General features: G+C 41.3%; 1 protein-coding gene across 16 annotated transcripts in view; it reads left to right on the plus strand.

Annotated features, from left to right (window-relative positions):
- rbm47 (RNA binding motif protein 47) overlaps positions 1-16,645 on the plus strand; it is a 40,619-nt gene extending 23,974 nt beyond the window's left edge. For 10 of the 16 annotated variants that reach the window (XM_037761126.1, XM_037761159.1, XM_037761153.1 and 7 more), the window contains 6 exons: positions 8,651-9,515; positions 10,114-10,441; positions 10,896-10,919; positions 11,396-11,596; positions 13,419-13,606; positions 15,176-16,645. In XM_037761126.1, the coding sequence (XP_037617054.1) occupies positions 8,682-9,515; positions 10,114-10,441; positions 10,896-10,919; positions 11,396-11,596; positions 13,419-13,606; positions 15,176-15,427 (1,827 nt within the window). In that variant the 5' untranslated portion in view covers positions 8,651-8,681 and the 3' untranslated portion in view covers positions 15,428-16,645. Of the gene's footprint in view, positions 1-2,481; positions 2,620-8,650; positions 9,516-10,113; positions 10,442-10,895; positions 10,920-11,395; positions 11,597-13,418; positions 13,607-15,175 lie in introns of those variants that run through there. The other 6 variants (XM_037761168.1, XM_037761191.1, XM_037761216.1 and 3 more) reach the window with 6 other exon arrangements.
- Positions 16,646-19,577: the final 2,932 nt, after the last annotated feature.

Below are 19,577 nucleotides of genomic sequence, written 5' to 3' on the forward strand. Positions count from 1 at the left end.
CACACCTTTACAGACACACCTTTATGCTATAATTCATATTCAGTTCACTCCTTGCAACGTCATGGTAATGGTTTTGACAGTTTTATAATTGGTGATTAAAGGTGCACAGTGTAGCTCTCTATCATTTGTGCTTTAATCTCTTCTGTTTTGTGTATCCATCACTCTGTGGTCTTTATGCTAAATAGACTTTCTTCTCGCCTGTTTACTCAGTCGTTAAGGAGTGGGGCCGGTTTCAATAGCAGCTGAAACTCAGCGCACTGTTGACCACACACTGTGACTTTCATCTCTCTCTCTCTCTCTCTCTCTCTCTCTCTCACCCCATCTGCTCTCTCCGTCCCTCACTCCCTCTTTTCTTGCTCTTTTTCAGAGCACTGAGTTTTTAGACAGAAACTCTCTGAGCGAGTGGCGTTTCTCTCATCTGGCTGTTTTTTCTCTCTCTGTCGTCTCTCTATCTGCTCTCTTGACTGCCCAGGAAGGCGTGTGTTGTTTGCTTAAGTTAAGCTGTGCTAGGAACACGTTCACCGTTGTTATGTACAAAAAACACACTTGCATGCCCGAATATACACACACACACACACACACACACACACTTACACACTTACACACAGTTGTAGTCTTGTGCTGACATGACATAAATAAATCACTGTAGTGGTAACTTCCAGTCAGAATTTCCAAATGTCCGCTCCGAGTAAAACAACATGAGGAAGTATTCAAACCCCGGTTTCAACGTTTCCTGCCGTTTTTCTCCAATTTCTGCAACTCTAAGCAGAAAACCCTTAAAACCCATGAAAACTACTTTTCCCATCAGCCCCCTCTCCTCCCACTTATATCACCCACTGTGTCTTCATTGAGTGAAGGTTTGCTGCTTTGGTGTGTGTATTTATCAGTGGTGGAAGAAGTATTCAGATCCTATTAGTACAAATACATTAATGTAAAAGTATCATCAGCAAAATGTACTCACAGTATCAAAAGTAAAAGTACTCTTTATTCAGACAATAAATGTCCCCTGTGACTGATATATTATTATATATGACATACTGACGTATCAATGCATATGTAATATGTTACTGTTGTAGCTGGTTAAGGTGGAGCTACAGTAGTTTTAACCATTTTATATACTGTAAGGTATTTTAGTCCAGTGGTTTCCAACCCCCTCCAATCTGAGGAGTCATGAGATGATTATGGAAAGAGAAAACAAGATTGTGCAACACAAATCTGTTTTCATTTTTATGCGTCCGCGCCGGTGACAGCCGGATTGTCCATCTGTCCGTACGTGCCTCTTGTGAACTCTCATGCATGTCTTGAGGGAATTTCATCAAATTTGGCACAAACAAGGATGAACTGATTAGAATTTGGTGGTCAAAGGTCACTGTGACCTCACAAAACTCTGGCCATAACTCAAGAATTAATTTGCTAATTACGGCCCCAAAGTACATCCTTCGAGCCGGAGTTGAACCAGCAACCTAAGGAATTTTTTCTGTAGTCTTTGCTTTTCTGTAGCAAAGACTAAATATTGGAGCGTTTTATCTCTTTGGGGCTGAAAAAAATACTGAAATGAAAGTAAATGAGAAAGCAAATCTCTCTTCGGTGGAACTGCTAGTGACTCATAGACATCTGAAATGTGACAAGGGGCCTCAACTAAACACTTTAAATAAGGGATCACAAGCCACAAAGGTTGGGAAAAACTGGGTTAATCTTTAACGAATAATCTTATCGTGTTTTTAAAATGTAAAATCTGAAAAGAAACTAACAACTGCAGTTGTCAGATAAATGTAGTGGACTAAAAAGTACAATATTTCCTACATTATTAAGTATGAAGTAGCATAAAATGGAAATGCTTAAAGGTACAGTGTTTAGGATTTGGCAGCGTCTAGTGATGTGGTTGCAGACTGCAACCAACTGAATACAAAGACTGCTGTAACGTGAGCCACCGAGTATCATAACAACACTACTTTAAGAGCAACGGAAGTCAGACGGCAGCTGGCGGTACCAACGTTTTGCACTCTGTGGCTCACGTTAACGCAGTTTCACAAGCGTGTCGGAGAACTACGGTGGCCTTCAGGTGACTTAAAAAACGGCAGTGTTTGGTTTGTCCGTAGAAACATGGCGGCGCAACTTGGCGGCCTCCCTGAAGAGGACCCGCTCCCTGTGTAGAAATGAAGGGCTCATTCTAAGCTAAAGAAAACACAACGATTCTTAGTTTCAGGTGATTAAACACTAATGAAAATGAATATTATATTACATTTCTGCTAATAGATCCCCCGAAATGTTACACACTGTTCCTTTAAGTAAAGTACAAGTACCTGAAGTTACTTTTCCACCGCTGGTATTTATGTGTATTTCACACATAAATAATCATCTACTAAAATTCTTCAGAAGTACGGTTGGGATCTGCCCACGGACACATACACACTCATACAAAGTGCTGCTTTAGCTCCACCCTCACCAGCTCTCATGCTCGCAGCTTTGGCTCAGTGTGTGTGTGTGTGTGTGTGTGTGTGTGTGTGTAGAGGAGGCTGGCCTCTGTGCTCAGTGCCCTGCTGTACCTGTCTCTCATGGAGGTGGACTAACACTCCCAGAGCAGGCGGCCAAGCAGCGGAGCGCTGTGAAGCAACAGGGGTAGCTATATCCTCCCATCTGACCACTCTCTGCTTCTCCTTCCTCTTCTCTTTCCCACCAACATCCCTCGGCTGCGATATCCTCCCTCTCAGTCTCACTTCCCTCTCTCTCTCTGACTGTCGTTTATAAACATTATTCTTTAACAGTTATGTCTATAAATGTGTCTCACATTTAAAGGCGGGCTTGAGTAGTATTTTGCATTATGTGCTAAAACGGCAGGATTGTGAGTGTTTGTAAGCGTTGATGTTTCATTGATCCTCGTCTGCTGCCTTGTGACCCTGGTGTTATGTAGGGGCTGCTGGGTAGTCGTGTCCACGTGTGTGTGTGTGTGTGCATACAGCTAAGATGGCGGCTTCCTTAGGCCTGTTTTGTCCAGTACTCTGGATCAGTGTCACTCAGGATAGAACAGCAAACTAAGAGATGCATTGTTCCTTACTGTTGGGTTTTCTTTGCTGCATAATCTGCAATAAATTGGGAGCCAAAGAGCAATTTGTTGGCTGAAAAACTTCAGTTTGCAGTCGTGTTGACTTAATGTCAGGTCAATGACATGAAGAATATAAAATGTCCTTCCTCTTTCTAGCTGTGAGGAACTTTAATAAAACACAATGCCTCGTTTGCTTATTTGAGGGAAAAGATGGAATTTGCCAGCAGTAGTCAATCTGTGTTTATGGTGTAATCCGGAAGAAGCCAGTAAAAGCTGCGTTGTCTGCCCATAAAGCAATTCAGTCCCCAATAACATGCTGTTAATACGTAGAGAATCAGGTGCTTCTATCAATCATAAACACAATGTAATGGACAATCTCCACAGCAATAACTGGAACACTTTAACCCGGCAGGTTGGTACTCTTACCCAATCAAATCCTTGCTCTTTAATTTCCTTTGCACCGGTGTGCAGGCCGGCCAGCTCTGAGTTCACAACCTTTGACCAGGTGAACTCTGTGTTTGAATGTCTGTGTAGGTTACGTTTTACCTAATAGCTGCTATCTGTTCCCGTTGTGCTGCAACAAAGACGTAAAGTCAGGATAGAAGAATCACTCGTAAATTGCTTTCTGAAATTCTAGTTTCTCAATAACGGAGACGTCGACTGTAAATCTTTACGCTCTCTGTGAGTAAAGGTTGTGATTTGTGTTTGTCACGGTTAATCATCTACCTGCTGCTGCCTCAGGTTTCTTGCTCTCTCTCTCTCTGGCACACACACACACACACACACACACACACACACATAGACAAGATTGCATACACCCATGTATTCGAGGTGGAGATTTTCAAGCAAACACATTGCTTTTTTGTCATTTCATATTATTTTCTAGCTTTCCTTTTTCATGTTGCATGACTTCCCTACTGCATTTGTTGTCTTTATTAAAGGCAGGGTTGGTTTAGATTTTAGAAACATTTTTTGTTATATCAGTTGAAATTCTCATTACATCCCGACAGCAAATAATAAATCAAATGTTCTGACAAAAAGAAAAGAAAAAAAATCCAGTATCTTTTGTTGTCGCAGGACTGTAATAAACTCGTCCAATCATTTCATTCGGCCTGAATGTAATAATGATTGGACGGGCTACCTACCTGTCTACCTGCGTTCACTCTGCCCATGCACTCATTGCCCGTCACCAGAGTCTTCCACAAGCTGCTAGCTTGACAGCTGTGAGTACTAACAATAGCCATGTTTGCCATTCACGTTCATTATGTAAGGGATAATGTGCGCCCTGAAGGGGTTTATTTCACAACAATGACCCGCTAGCTGTACATTTTTCCCGGTTATTACATGGCTACTTACTTTAGAAATCAATAATTTGACACAAAAACAGTCCATCAGAACTGCGCCCATAGCAACGGTCTGCTATAAAGAAATTACAGACCGTAGAACGTCGTGATTGGCCAATCGGAATCGTTCAACAAAACCGTGTAATAAGACATGTTAATGTTCATATTGATAATAGTGGGTGAGTGGCTTTGGAGGGAGGCCTGAAAGGACAAACTGTCAGTGTTGTTGACTTAGTGACTTGCTCTCTAGATTTAGGGACTTTTGGCTAGTGCTACCGTCATTGGAGGAGATTTGGCAACACTGGGTTGGGTTTTTCGGATGGATCATTTTTAAATCTAGTGTACTTTTGCTGGTTTCTCAAGATCACCGACCCTGCCTTTAACACACTTTTAAAGATACACTTCTGCGAACACATTCCTCCCTAGACACACTTAATATTCTCATTTTCTTAATATTATGCAAGGGACGAGGGGTTATACCAGACCATCTGAGTTTCGCTTCGCTTCTGACACACTGAGTGCTGTGATTTCCGGAGTTTCTCCTAGGAAAGGAAAAGCTCAGCACAACAGTGGTCCACACTGAGGAAGTTAGGAATATCTCCAAGTAGTCAAAAGCAGGAAGTAGGTTACCCCCCACGCTAAGACTGAACACTGAATATATCGTATTTGTCGCTCACACACACACACACACACAAAATATCCAGTTACTATAAAGGAGTTGTTGTCGTCATCATGAAACTTCCCCAGTTGATTACTTACATTAAGTCAGTTATTTTTTGTATTACAAGTTTTCTGAAATGTTTAAATACTCAAATGAGGCATTCTTTTATTAAATATGTGCTAATTTGTATAAATTTCCAGAACAGAAATCTGAACATTGGATAAAGCCAGATTCAAAACTATTGTTTCATTTTGTTGACACGCTTTAGTCAAATGTTTTGACACAGGGAATTTTGGATATCTCTTTTTATCACTCCATAATTCAGAAAACACTGCAAAGCAGCCATAAAAAAATCAATTTTTGCCATTTTTTTAGGAATAAAATGTTCAATAAATCAGATTATAAATAATATATGAACAAACCCCTCTGTAAAAACCTTCAGAATACAGATAGGAATTAAAATAGGAAGTTTGGTGTATGTAAGTGAAACTGAAGTGGAGATTTATGGGTCAGAGTTTGAGAAAAATTAAATTTTGAGAAAACGGCCTTTAAAGATATGGATTGTAAAATTCACTAAGACACTGCAGGTGAATAGGGTTTTACATTTTAACTAATAGATATCACCATGAAACTTACTTACGCTTAGACAGTTATTTATTTGTATTGCAAGTTTTCTGAAATTTTATGTTTAAATATGCAAATGAGGCATTATCTAATACTTAGTTTTGGTGAATTTAGTAGAAATCCACAGAAGCAAACAGACAAAATAGTAAAATAATCACCTAAATGTGTATTTTGGATGTTTTCTATCCACTAGTCTGAAAGAAGACACGTTATGGAAGCAAAATAACCCCACATCTCTAAATCGACCAGTGCATGAAATATGTTTTTGCCTGGGATGTCTCACCTTACGAGTGCTAAACTGACTTCAGTACTCTGTTATACAAAGTGTCAACCTCACAGTGTCACACAGCTTCTTTTTTTATCACCGAGCAGAACTCCCAAAGCGAATATTGTCCTCCCTTTGTCATCAGTCTGGCAAGATAAGGCTGATAAGAGATGGAGTCATGTTAGCACTTCACACGATAGAAGGAACAGAGGGAGGGCACGCCGAGCTGTGGAGACAGAGGGAAAGCAACACCGACATAAAAAATGCTGTTAATGAGAACTGTCTCTACAAACTAGATTAACTCTGTCAAAATTGATGTTTTTATATAATCTAATGTCATCTTGACCCATGTCACTATGCAGCAACCAACTGCTGGCTAAAGATAGAAGGAGGAAACAACATGCCGACCTTCCCCACTCTTGGTTTTTGCTGTTTTGCTGTTTTGTTTTCCTCTTTGTTTGGACCTTATTATCCTTTGTACATATCAATAAATTAATGAATTAATAGTTTGCTTCATCCAGAAATATATTTAAATATGTGTGGTATGTCTGCAATAAATTTTTTTTTATGATATTTAAAGCATTTTATTCTACCAAGCTGACTTTTGCATCATTTTTTTGGACGAGGTGTGCGCTATTTTGCAGGTAATTCAAAGCCCTCCAGCCTTGGGCGAACTAACAAGTGAACAAGTGTGTGTGTGTGTGTGTGTGTGTGTGTGTGTGTGTGTGTGTGTGTGTGTGTGTGTGTGTGTGTGTGTGTGTGTGTGTGTGTGTGTGTGTGTGTGTGTGTGTGTTTGTGGGAGAGTGGGATATTGGGTCAAGTGAAATGAGTGTGTGCGTTACCATGGTTGCTTGGCTTAGTAGCGTTTTTACCTTTGTTGACTGCCTCACCTATTTCCATCAAAGTCCAGGCAATCTTGTGACGCACATACACACACACACAAACACACACACTCACATAAACACACTCACACTACCTGGCTAACAAGCAAAAGGTTGTTTTTTATTTGGCCTATTTGCCTGCATGACGTTTATTCTGATAAAAACTAGTTTGCTTTGTAGTCTGCTGTGATTGGCTGCCTCAGCGTGGAGATTTGTGGATTTAAAATACTGTGGATTTTTCCACCCTGAATGCTGGCAGTGTTGGAAAATAACAGAGTAAGAGGTTTATGCTTGGGAAGCCGATTTCAGATTGTTCTCTGTTCCTCTTATAGGGCTGCAGCCCTTAATGAAAGTGCACACACACACACACACACACACACACAGAAACACACAGAAAAAGCTGCACCCACACACTCATGCTAAAGAAGTTGAAACACCCTCTTGTGGTGAGTGTGCAACAGGTTCCTGTGTAAGATAGATTAATGTGCACAGCTTTTTGTCACAGCATGAGGGGTCATATTTTACTCAAAATTCCTCATATAGCTTAACTCCAACTTGTCTGACTTACTGCTGACACACACACACACACACACACATAATGAGCATGTGATCTAGTCGTACTCAGTGAACCTTTGAGCTGGAGGTTTCAGGGTTTACAGCCCTTCATTCTCTCTGATAGGGGTCAGAGGTCAGCAAGAGATCTGAGGAACTCAACAAAACAAGGTTGTAAAACCACTGATAGGGGAAGGTGCCCTGGGGATTTATAGATGCTGTATTTTCATCGCTCTGTCCAAGTCACATTATGCGCCTTAGTTAGTTTGTTAGCGAGGTAATCGTGCATGTGATTGCGCCTGCAAATTGATGATTGTTTCAACAAGCAGCCATATTATGGGTTTTGTGTTGGTTAGGGCTGTACCGAATACCAATTTTTGGGCTTTGAAGCTTCTGTGAGAAATATTTGAAGTTATTTGATAGGGATGTATCTATACTGGATGGGATATCGGGCAGATACTGACTCAAATAGCTGGATCGGGTATCGGTGACAATGGGGCGGATCTATTCAATTCAATTTTATGTTTATATACTTTATATATTATTTACTGGAAATTTGAATCCCTGTTTAAGTTTTGAAAAAGGTTTACACTTGAATTATAACTCCTGTTCATTTCGTAGATTTTTTTGCGAAGTTGCTGATGTACGATTTATTATTTCAATAATAAGTAATTCAGTAAATTATAAAATTATTATATATCTATGTATTCATTTGTTACATTTTTTTTTAAAAGTTAGGAAAGTGATGTTTAAGTCAAGCCTGTTGTTGCCTTATACATAAACGAATGATCCCAGTCACTTCCACATAGTGAGGCATACAGCTTATTAATTAAACACTGGTATCGGATCGGTACTCGGTATGGGACGATACCCAAAGCTCAGGTATCGCTATCGGTATCGCGACTGAAAAAGTCAGATCAGTGCATCCATAGTATTCAAAGCTTCGCAGTGCGGCGCAGCAGGTTTCAGTGCTTGGGACTACTGTACACACACACACCTCTACACACAACAAACAGCGATATCCGTCTGAGAATAACTAATAATAATTCATGTTGAATATATTCCTTATTTCATTATTACATACTTAAATAAAAAAAAACAACAAAAAAAACATTGAATACTGATTGTAGGTTGATTACCATGGCAACGGCCAAAGCTTCGAAGCATTCGGGTCATTTTTTCTTATTTTTCTTCCTTCTTGTGTTTCCCTCTTGGATAGCAGTTGTGGTTGATACATTTTACCGTAATGTGACCGAACGTGTCTCTCTTTGCTCTCTTCAGGTCCCCGATCTGATTGGATGGTTTTGTCAGAATGACAGCCGAAGATCCCGCTTCCTCCTCGACTATGAGCAATAACGCCGCCCCCAAACCCTCCCAACCTGCTGGTGCCTCCCACCACTCTCTTCATGGACAGATCAGCGTCCCTGAGGGAGTTGCAGGTGCTACCAATGAGGCTGCACTGGTCTCCCTGATGGAGCGCACTGGCTATGGTATGGTCCAGGAAAATGGTCAGCGTAAATATGGCCCTCCCCCTGGCTGGAACGCTACATCTCCACCACGGGGATGTGAAATCTTTGTGGGCAAGATCCCACGGGACGTTTATGAGGATGAGCTGGTCCCGGTGTTTGAGTCCGTAGGACGCATCTACGAGATGCGGCTGATGATGGACTTTGACGGGAAGAACAGAGGGTACGCGTTTGTGATGTACACAGAGAAACACGAGGCCAAGCGGGCTGTTCGCGAGCTCAACAACTACGAGGTGCGGCCCGGGCGGCTGCTGGGGGTCTGCTCCTCCGTGGACAACTGCCGTCTTTTCATTGGTGGCATCCCCAAGACCAAAAAGCGCGAGGAGATCCTGGAGGAGGTCTCCAAGGTGACAGAAGGGGTGCTAGACGTGATAGTTTACGCCAGCGCTGCAGACAAGATGAAGAACAGAGGCTTTGCCTTTGTAGAGTATGAGTCGCACCGTGCAGCCGCCATGGCTCGCAGGAAGTTGATGCCTGGACGCATTCAGCTTTGGGGCCACCAGATCGCAGTGGACTGGGCCGAGCCGGAGATTGATGTGGACGAAGACGTTATGGAGACGGTGAAGATCCTCTACGTCAGGAATCTTATGATGGAGACCAGCGAGGAGTTGATCAGACAGGTGGGACTATTCAGTTTAGAGGTTTCACGACGTCCTCAAAACAAGACATTTGAGGACGTCATCTTGGGCTTTGGGAAACACTGATAGACATTTTTCAACATTTTCTGACATTTTATAGACCAAACAACTAATCGATTAATCGAGAAAATAATCAACAGATTAATCGTTGGCGATCTCTGTAAAGGGGAGACGCGTGGGTACCCATTTTCAAGGGACCCTTTTGAAAATTTTCCATGCCAGTTTTTCCCTTTCCAAAATTTTACGTAACTTCGGAGCGTTATTTAGTAGCATTATTTCCTTCCCGACAAGCTAGCATGGGATCAGGAGCAATGGATTCCTTAAGTTTTTTAGTTTCATATGATACTGGTGTCTTCACTTTAGCTTTAGAACTGAGCCCATTACAACCTCTGAAAGACAGAATAGCAGCCGTTGGATTTTTAAGAAGTTAATCTATCCATTTGGCAGTACCCCTGCGGCCCACTAGATGGCTCTCTGAGGGCCAACAGTGGCCTCGTGGTTGAGAATAGCTGGATTAATCATCATCGTCTAACTGCAGCCTACCATTCTTAACCAATCACCCATTTTCTCTGTCAATCAGGTGTTCAGCCAGTGGAATCCCGGATGTGTTGAACGTGTGAAGAAAATCCGTGACTACGCCTTCGTCCACTTCACCTCCCGGGACGATGCCGTCATGGCCATGGACCACCTCAACGGCACCGAGGTGGAAGGGTCCTGCATCGAGGTGACGCTCGCCAAGCCAGTCGATAAGGAGCAGTACTCGCGCCAGAAGGCCTCCAAGGGAGCTACTGCCACTCCAGAGCCGACTCCGCAGAACTACGTCTACCAGTGTGATCCCTACACACTGGCTTACTATGGCTATCCCTACAGTACCCTCATTGGACCCAACAGGGACTACTTTGTCAAAGGTTAGGAGTCTTTCTTTCTGCTTTTTATTCCAGTGATGATCAGCTGCAAACGCCAGTGTTTCTCTGAAAGCCATCTATTTTTCTAAATGTTGGCGGCAGCAGAAACTCAACGGGCCAATGCACTGTTAAAGATCTCATAATGACATCTAAAAGATGCTATTGTAGGAACAATGACCCCATAAATAGGGAGCTATGATTTTTAAACGGTCATGATGATGAAGATAGTAATGATTTAATCTTTGGTGACTAGTCAGTAGACAAAAGTTTTAACTTGATGAGGGTTTGTGTCTTAAAATCAGAGACTTGTTGTTAAAAGCAAAGACAAAACAAGGTGATGGACCAATGAATGCTAATCCCATTACCTGTGATGATTGATTATATATGGTCTTTGGGTGGTAGCAGGAAAATCTATTTGACTTTCAACAATCATTGTGTTTTGGTTTTCTCTCCAAAGGATCCCCAATGATACAGAACAATGGTAATCTCTCACATCCTCATTCCTACTTATTCCTTCAAATGAACAATGAGCTTTCTTGCCATGTGACAAACTATACGTTTTCTAACACCATCCTTTTCCCGCTGTGCTGTCACCTCCCATTTCATGCTGGTTTATTGCAGAGATCACAACAAAGCTAAGCAACGTCTAGCAATACCATTTCACAGTGCCATGAATTTAACATGAATTTAAGAGCCAGAGCAGTGCTCAGGGAAAAGGCCAAAACAACCCTGAGCTCAAACAGATATTGTTGAGAAATATCCAGTAGCACTTGGTGGGCAGATTAAATTAGAGCTAAAGGACTCTTCTTGCTACCCCAGTCCTGATATCTTGGGAGGAACTTTCAAAGAAGTCCTAAACCCATCATAAATCTTGCCTTACACAACTTCCAATACAAGTTGCCCCCTCTGCCCAAGTCCTCCTCCCCTGTCATCATATTACTTTAATTGTATTTTAAGCAGGTACTGTGCGAGGTCGTGGTCGTGCTGCTGCAGGTAACCGTACCCCTGGACCGCGGGGGTCGTACCTGGGGGGTTACTCTGCCGGTCGTGGCATCTACAGCCGCTACCACGAGGGCAAGAAAGGGCCCGAAAAGCCCTATGAGCTGATGCCCGGTCTGGAGCTTGCTGCCTCCGTCAACCCCATGAAACCTGGCACAAGTCAGTGAGATAGATATATATCCATCCATATCCTTGCCCATCTCAAAAGCCTCTATTAAACCTTCCAGCTCATAATTCTCTGTCTCTCTCTCCCTGTGTGGTTTGAGGAACGTTTTGTAAATCAAGATTATGGTTGTTGCTGGACGGTCAGGCGCAAAAGGACTTCCTTTCTCTTTGAAGCAAAAGAATAATCACACAAAAATATCTGTCCTTTCTAGCATGACCAGAAAGTAACGGCTATGATTTGTTCCTCATTCTATCCTTTTTTTTCTTTCATATCAAAAATTTGTCTTACCTGGTGTTCAGACCAAAAACAGCACTGTGTTAAAAGAACACAAGGGGCTTCGTCGTCGGGGGCGTATTGTTAAGACAATGAAATACATTAACATTTATTTATATGTGTTTAAATTTATGACGATCACCAGGTAAATAGTAGAATTACCATGGTCACCATAGTCACCCCAATGCAGCGGTTCCATTGAACTGAATAAGGAAGCCAGGTTTCTTCACACGGTGCTGTTGTCAGTCTGAACATTGCCTTCGTTACTATGTGGGGACCAGTTCTTCCACAATCTCCTTTTACGCATGCACTCAATCATTTTTTACTGAAAGGTGATTGACACTATCTTGAATGTTAAACAAATGCGCATCTCGCAAAAGATCAGCTTTTTCTCTTCACAACATGAAGTTATCTTTAAACGTCAACTCAACCAGTTTTATTCTCTGTAGGATGCAGCTGCTTTGGCTTTGTTAGCGTTAGGACACTTTCAGTCAATAACGGAGTTGAAACGCACAAACTAAAGATTATTTATCTACTCTTTTCTATTGTGTCTTCTCTATTCTGATCACTTAAAGGATAATACCAGTGTTACGTAGGGTGGCAGTCCATCTGCTGCCGTCTGCACGATCAAAATGATTGGTTTTGATTTGTAAATATGACATCCACTGTGTAAAATAGGCTGAAATTGGCTGCTGTCCAAGCAAAGATAAAATGTGACAGTAAATGGTGACTTCTTTTAAAGACTATTTCCTGGTTCTTTCTTCCTTCTGTCTTGTCTTTCCTTCTTAAGTAACCAGAAGGAAATGTCAAGGCATTGATACCAATGAGGGGGAAAAACCCAACTCACATAAGTTAAAAACAGAAAAAGGCTTCATGTTTATCCAGGTGGATCATCTAAATTCTAAATTTCATGTAGAATAATAAAAGGTAGAAACTTCATTGATAGAAATGAACACACTGGTGTTATTCTTTAATCTTCAAGTTTTATTAAAAAACACAAACGTGACTAAATCTACCAGATTTATTTGTCGTTGGTATTAATGTCATGTATTTGGTGATCATTTTATAAAGTGGGTGTTCTTGATGCTTCTTCTGCAACGATTTGACCCTAATCTGGAACTCGGTCTCAGTCCCGAACTGTGTGGAATCACAGGATCACCACCAGATTGAAAAGACTTTTGTCCATCTGAAACAATGACGGACGTTGTGCTCGCTGTGTATGTGTGTGTGTGTGTGTGTGAGGTTAATCCACAGTTGAGCACCATCATAATCCGAATCACACCCCAACACCAACTTGTGTAACTTATTTTTTTTCCCCCCGTCTTCTCTAAATTGTTTCCTTCAACCTTCATCTCTTTAGCAGTCTCTCCTTTCTTAGTTTACCTCCAGATCTAAGTGTGCCTGTTTCTGTTTGAGCATGGGTGCATGTGTGTGCTTTTATTTCTTGTATTGTGAACGCAAACATCTTTTGCTTCTACTCTGCTGTCTGCAGCGGTCCCGTCTGTTATCCAAGCTCTCATTGTCGTGTCTCTTTATGTGCAGTGGCGTTGTCGACTCTGGGTGGTCAGTACCCGATGTTTAGCACGGCTCCTGCAGCCAAGCTGATGGAGGAGGGGAAGGTGCACACGGTGGAGCATCTTATGAACCCTCTGGCCATGCAACACGCTGAACACAACTCCGCAAATGCTGCCTCCGTCCTACCTTCGGTCTCTACCCCTCCACCTTATCAGGTGAGCATTATGACACTGTTGTATTGATGCCTTCCAATGAAACTCGTGAGCTCGTGTTTACAACATGGATAGTCGTGTACACGATATGCTTGGCGTTCAAGTGGTTAAGTCGTGAGAACTCCGCTGCTAAGCAACGGCAATATTAACGTTACTGTCGGCGTCTAGAAGCCACAGAGGCTAACAATTTAGCAAGCTAGCAGGTGGGTAACATAATGCAGGAAATGCAAAGGCATAATGACAGAGGAGAAAGATGAGGCCGTTGGGAATATCAACATTTTCCTCAGACATATTGTACATTTACGAAGAAAAACAATATACGACTAAAATTACAATATATTAACTTATTATACGCCAAAAAATTAACTTCCATGGTCTCCGCTATTTCTGACAATGTCAACAAACACGTCACAACTCGTGAACTCGGAGCTTTCAGAAACTTAACACTTACAAGTACCACAAGAGGGGGGCGTTCATATGGACTCTTCTCGTGAACACGATAAACACGGCCTCATTTGAAGCCAACTGATGTTTCACAGATACACAAAATGTTTTTAATTTGATGCATGCTGATAAAGATGTAAAATGTCCAGCTCCATCTCAGGGCATGTTGTTTGATGCAGCAAACAGCGCCCCATGATTACTGCATCACACAGTACAGGGTCCGGTCGGGAAAGTGGGTCAGAAATCTAATTGCCCAAAGTAAATTTTTTACTTGCCCCTAATACAAATTGTTTTATTTAATAGACGTTATCAAATAACAACAAAGACCAAAGTTAATTGTCATGTTTAATCTTTATTTAAGTAAATTAATCTTTAGTTTTGCCCACATCCTCAAATGCCTCCCAACTAAACTCCTGTTTCCAGGATAATTAAAATGCTCGCTTGCGCTTCAGCTCATAAACTTTGTTGTCACCCGCCGCCATTTTCTGAGTGCCTGATCATTAATGTGCATGTGCAATTCCAGATGAGAAGGAAACGAGATGGCTCACTTCTTAGCTACTTCCATCATCAGCTCCGGAGAAAAAATTATCTAATTATCTTTTACCTCTCGCCCAATCGTCCAAGTGAGTTGCTAGATATACTGGCTCGACGTGGAGTCCTTATTGTTGAGCCCTGTAGTATCTGTGGATCAGATTTACATCAAATTTGCTGCAGCAGAAACAGAGATTTCGTCATTTTCTTATCGTCACATATCCTTCTTCTTTGTCAAACCTTGGCGCCAACATTACCCACAACGCAACTCTGCAACTGTGTTATGCTAGTACCTGCTGATGTAGCCTCGTGTCTCTAGACTCAAGCAGAGATGAGGAGCGGACTACAGAGGTCTGATGAGCTCACTTGTTTCTAACTCCACACCCCCAGATTTTATGTAACTGTCAAATAAATGCAGTGGAGTAAAAAAAGTACAATAGTTACGTTCCACCACTGATTATATGACACACAGTTGTACTCTGGGAACTTTATGTCACTCTGAACTTTTCAAGGTGAGAACTCATGATTGAATGCATTCGTCATTCAATGAATGTGCTTTAGAAATCCTTCACTATAATCCTCCTTCTCATTCCCCAGGGCCGTCCTATCACTCCCGTCTACGCCATGGCCCACAATGTCCAGCGTATCCCTACAGCCGCCGGCCTGTACGGAGCTGGATATGTCCCCATCACAAACTACGCTGCCAACACGACAGCTCTGGCCGCTCTGCAGAAGAACGCAGCGCTGGCGGCCGCAGCGTACGGCGGATACGCAGGCTATGCCATGCCACAGGCCTTCCCCGCCACGGCCTTCCAGCTGCCCATCCACGATGTCTACCAGACATATTGATCCTGAGGGTCAGACCACGTGAAACAACGACAAAGTTACCCTGCCTGTGACTGAACCACCGCCGCCACCACCGCAACGTCTGTCCCATCGTACAGAGACATCACTTGAACTTGTGCACGTCCAAAAGCTCTAAAGGAATGTCGTTTGAAGCAAATATTTAGACAGAGAAACAATGACATCACATATCTGTCTCACCTACTGGCCTCAGTATATCCTGGAACCATGGCAACCATATGACAGGCGTATTCATGCAGCACCACTGTCTTATAACACACATAGAGGACAGTCCACTTACTAAGGAAACCTACACGTATGTGGTGACAACCGGTCCCCAACAACAAGCATCTCTCTCTCTCTCTCTGTGTCTCAGATCCCTCGCCACCTTGTTGCTATGGCAACAGAAACACTGAAGGTACATTCAAGTATTTATGAAGAGAAGATACATATTTAAGGTTTCATTCTCTGTAGGTTTCTCTTATTAATGGAGTGATATGTGTTCTCTGAGGCAGGAAAGATAGACCTTAACACTGTCTAAGTTGTTTTAAACTGTAAAAGTTAATTGAAAGAAAGTAAAAGTACAACAAGAACTACTGACAAGAGAATATACCACTGAAGACAACTGTTTTTTTGGATATACTAATGTTATATTTTCTTTAATATATAGTATTTTAGCCAATTCTACATGCTGTAGGTGATGCTGTCCGTCCATGCTGGTTGAATGTGTAAGCTTCAAACACGCCTGTTTGGTACTTTTTGGTTTATTTAGTTTTATTTGGTTGTTTTAAATGAAGGTTTTTAAAGTGTTTTATTTGCTTCTAATTAGTTTGCTTTGTTTTTAATGTCTCCCCTTTAACTTTTAGAAACGTATATCTTGGTTTGTTTGAAGAAAAGGTCGCCAGCTAAATAATATTTTTGTGGCAGGTTCGTTGGGGAACAAATATTAGAGAAAGAAAACTGGATTTTTCTAGATGATTTATAAGCCTGATAGACAGCGACACCATGTACATGGAGATGTTTCCCATCCTCAGAAACTGCGCTGACAGGGGACTGAACTGATGTTTTTTTTTTCTCTCATTTACGTTTGTTTTTATTATTGTGTTTTTGAATTGTTTGACTCTTGAAAGGTGAACAAATATGGACAGAAATGAGAGACATTTTTTTCTATGTGGACTTGAACACTCTGCCACTTAAAGCGCTCCTGCATTTGCCAACGCTGACCAAAAAAAACTTCATACACTCCAGTCTATTAGACAGACTCTCTGTGCCTTACATCTCTATGTGCTACCTTGTGCTTTTCACTGTGCCTTTTATAACAATGTGAAGCCCCTTTGGTTGACACATATCTGTGCATAGCACTGGAGTTTTCTCAATTCATATTTCCAATGATTTGTGGTATAGAGTGCTACAGGAATGAATCCTAAAACCCGGAAATGAGTTAGCCTTTTAGCACTTCCGGTTCCATCGTCTGGAAGTCAATGGGTTTTTTGAATGGGTTTTTAGTTAGATGCCTGAAATAAGGTCTGTGGTTAACACCAGCTTTAGAGATTTTAACATTTTGTTCTACGACATAAAATACATCAGTAAATATTCCACTCGTGAATTTTGAAGCTTTTACGTGTCTTAAAAAAAGCGGTTGCTAAAAAGTGGCTAAATGAGACTACTAAACGTCATCACGCCGACTCGTCCGCCTTTACAGCCTCGTTGCGTATACTTGCACTCATGCGACCGTGGTGTAGTTCGTTTATAGCCTAACGTTAGCTTTTTACTTCTGACAATTGCATTCACACTTCAAAAATCATAAAAGTGGTGTTCACATGTGGAGATTATCTTACAGAACAAAACGTCTAAGTATCATAAACGTTTGTTTGCCACGGAGCTTATTTTCTGAAATATTCCAAAACCCAATGGAAAAAACCCATGTTTTTTTGTTGAGGGAACCAGTGCGATGCCAACTTCCTGTTCGGGCTTCAAAAATACGTCATCCCTGCAGTTCTGTATTAGTGGTGAGACAAGTAGGTTTCAGTCTCTGCAGTCAGATGTGACGGGGCTACCTTTCTCCTATCTGAATGCTCCTGCAGCCGTAACACTCCGTATGTCTGCCTCCGCTTTATTTCTCGTCCTCCAAACTGTGCTTGACCGAGGTGCACTTAAACGTATTTATAAAAGGCAAAAGATTGCGACTTTCAGATGAAGAGATATGAAATACTGAGCATGAATTCATGTGTGAACTGGGTTAGTTTGGCATTTCTCAATTACTGTACGTGGATAAAGCATAAAAAAAATAACCCTCATGAATGTTTTAGTAGGCACTTTTTAAACTCTGCAGTGTGTTGAAAACAAGTGTAATATTACACTGGGATTAACTGGAGCAATACCTCGCGCTGAAATATACAAGTAGCCATGCAAGTACGTGCTACAACACACAAACATAACGGATGCAAGCAGCTGCTGATCATGAAGTCCACAACAGCCATCTTTATATAAGAGAATGCAAAACATTTGTATGCTGGCTTGTATTTGTAAACCAGTTCTGGTAGTTGTTTTTATTCTCTGTGTTTTAAAGATTATTTGCTCATTTTCCATCATGTTATCAGATTTTTGACACATAAAACAACACAAGTTTGACTTAGAGGATGGCCTGGATCATGACTACGTTTAATGTCCAAGACGTTCAATGAAAACAAACAAGACGTATTTGTCTCCTCTAACTCCATCCTCTACATTTTTCTCTCTCTTTCCTCTGAAACTGGATTTGATGTAGAAAACCAACTGCTGATAACTGCTTTTTATTATTTTCTTGTATGATGACAATAAGTCAGGATATATTTAATATATGCATTACGTATTTTTGTCTATGAAGTGAGAAGAAAAGGTATAATATATTCTAAAAAATATTTCTTTTCTTTATTTACACCTTGTTTAGGGATTTAAAAAAAAAAAAAAGTCAGAGTAACAAAAGTAGAGAAAAACATTTTTTTTTGCCAAAGTGTCCAATAGTTTTTAAACCATTCAAGGTTCTTGTGTGTTATTGTGTTTTTATTTGTAATATTCTGTTTGCTATTTTGTACTGGATTTGGTGTTATGAGTGGGAACACAAACTTCTCGTTCAGCTACAGTTTATCAGTAAAAGTAAAACTGGTCCATTGCAGTTTTACAACCCATCTGCACTATGAGCTGTTTGGTGTTGTAACTCTGCATGACGGTTTTGGATTAAACTGCTAAAGGTCTGAACATGATTTAACAGCCATACACGCTTTCATGTGTGTCCTTCTGCCTCCCACTCAAAACACCTGCTTTACTTTCTATCGCCTGCTTTCCAGCCACAGGATGAACACCTGCTCCTTGTGTCCGTGGCGTGGACCTATGTATGCCTAGTTTAACATAGGTGTTACCATTTTAAACTCTTCCTAGCGTGTGCCTTATTGCCAAGATGTGCCCTTTGCTATGCCTTTGTAGACCTATGCAGACTGTTTTCTATCTGAAGGTTTGTTAAAAAAAAGCTTGTTCTGTATTGTTATATTTATAGTGTTAAAGTAGATAAATAAAGCATTTTCAAAAGGACGCAATGCTGTCATTCATTTTGTTCGTCTACATATGAAACTGACTGTCAGCTTAGTTTTAGATTAAACCGCATAACTAGAAAGTGCTAAAAGGGTCAGAGGGACTTTGACTCCGACCTTTGTGAATGGAAACCCATCCCTGACCTCGTACATCAGCTACTATTAAGCAATGTGTCATGGTGGAGAGAGGAGAGAGAGAGAGAGAGCACTGCAGTGTTTGGAGAATGTTTCATTAGCTTCTCTGTGGCAGGTCAACTTTACTCCAGAAACATGTTGTACCCAAGCGAGGAGTTCAGGGAGGATTTTAAGAACATTAGTAGCCTTCATCAGGCGGTACAATGTGTGCAGGAGGGCAATCAGGTACACCGAGTACCTTTCGGCTAACTGTTTTACTATTAATAATGCGGTGAAAGGTTACAGAAAAAACAACCTGACTATCAATACAGTATTGACACTACCAATACTAAATCATATTTTTAATAACAGTAGGATACCAAGAAAACTCAAGTTAAATCACTTTCTTTGCTGATGTTGTGTACATACGTGCACTCATCACCTTGCTAGTTCACAATCATTTGCTATTAACGACT

The sequence above is a fragment of the Sebastes umbrosus genome, chromosome 3 (assembly GCF_015220745.1).
Source record: "Sebastes umbrosus isolate fSebUmb1 chromosome 3, fSebUmb1.pri, whole genome shotgun sequence".
NCBI classification, from domain to species: Eukaryota; Metazoa; Chordata; class Actinopteri; order Perciformes; family Sebastidae; genus Sebastes; species Sebastes umbrosus.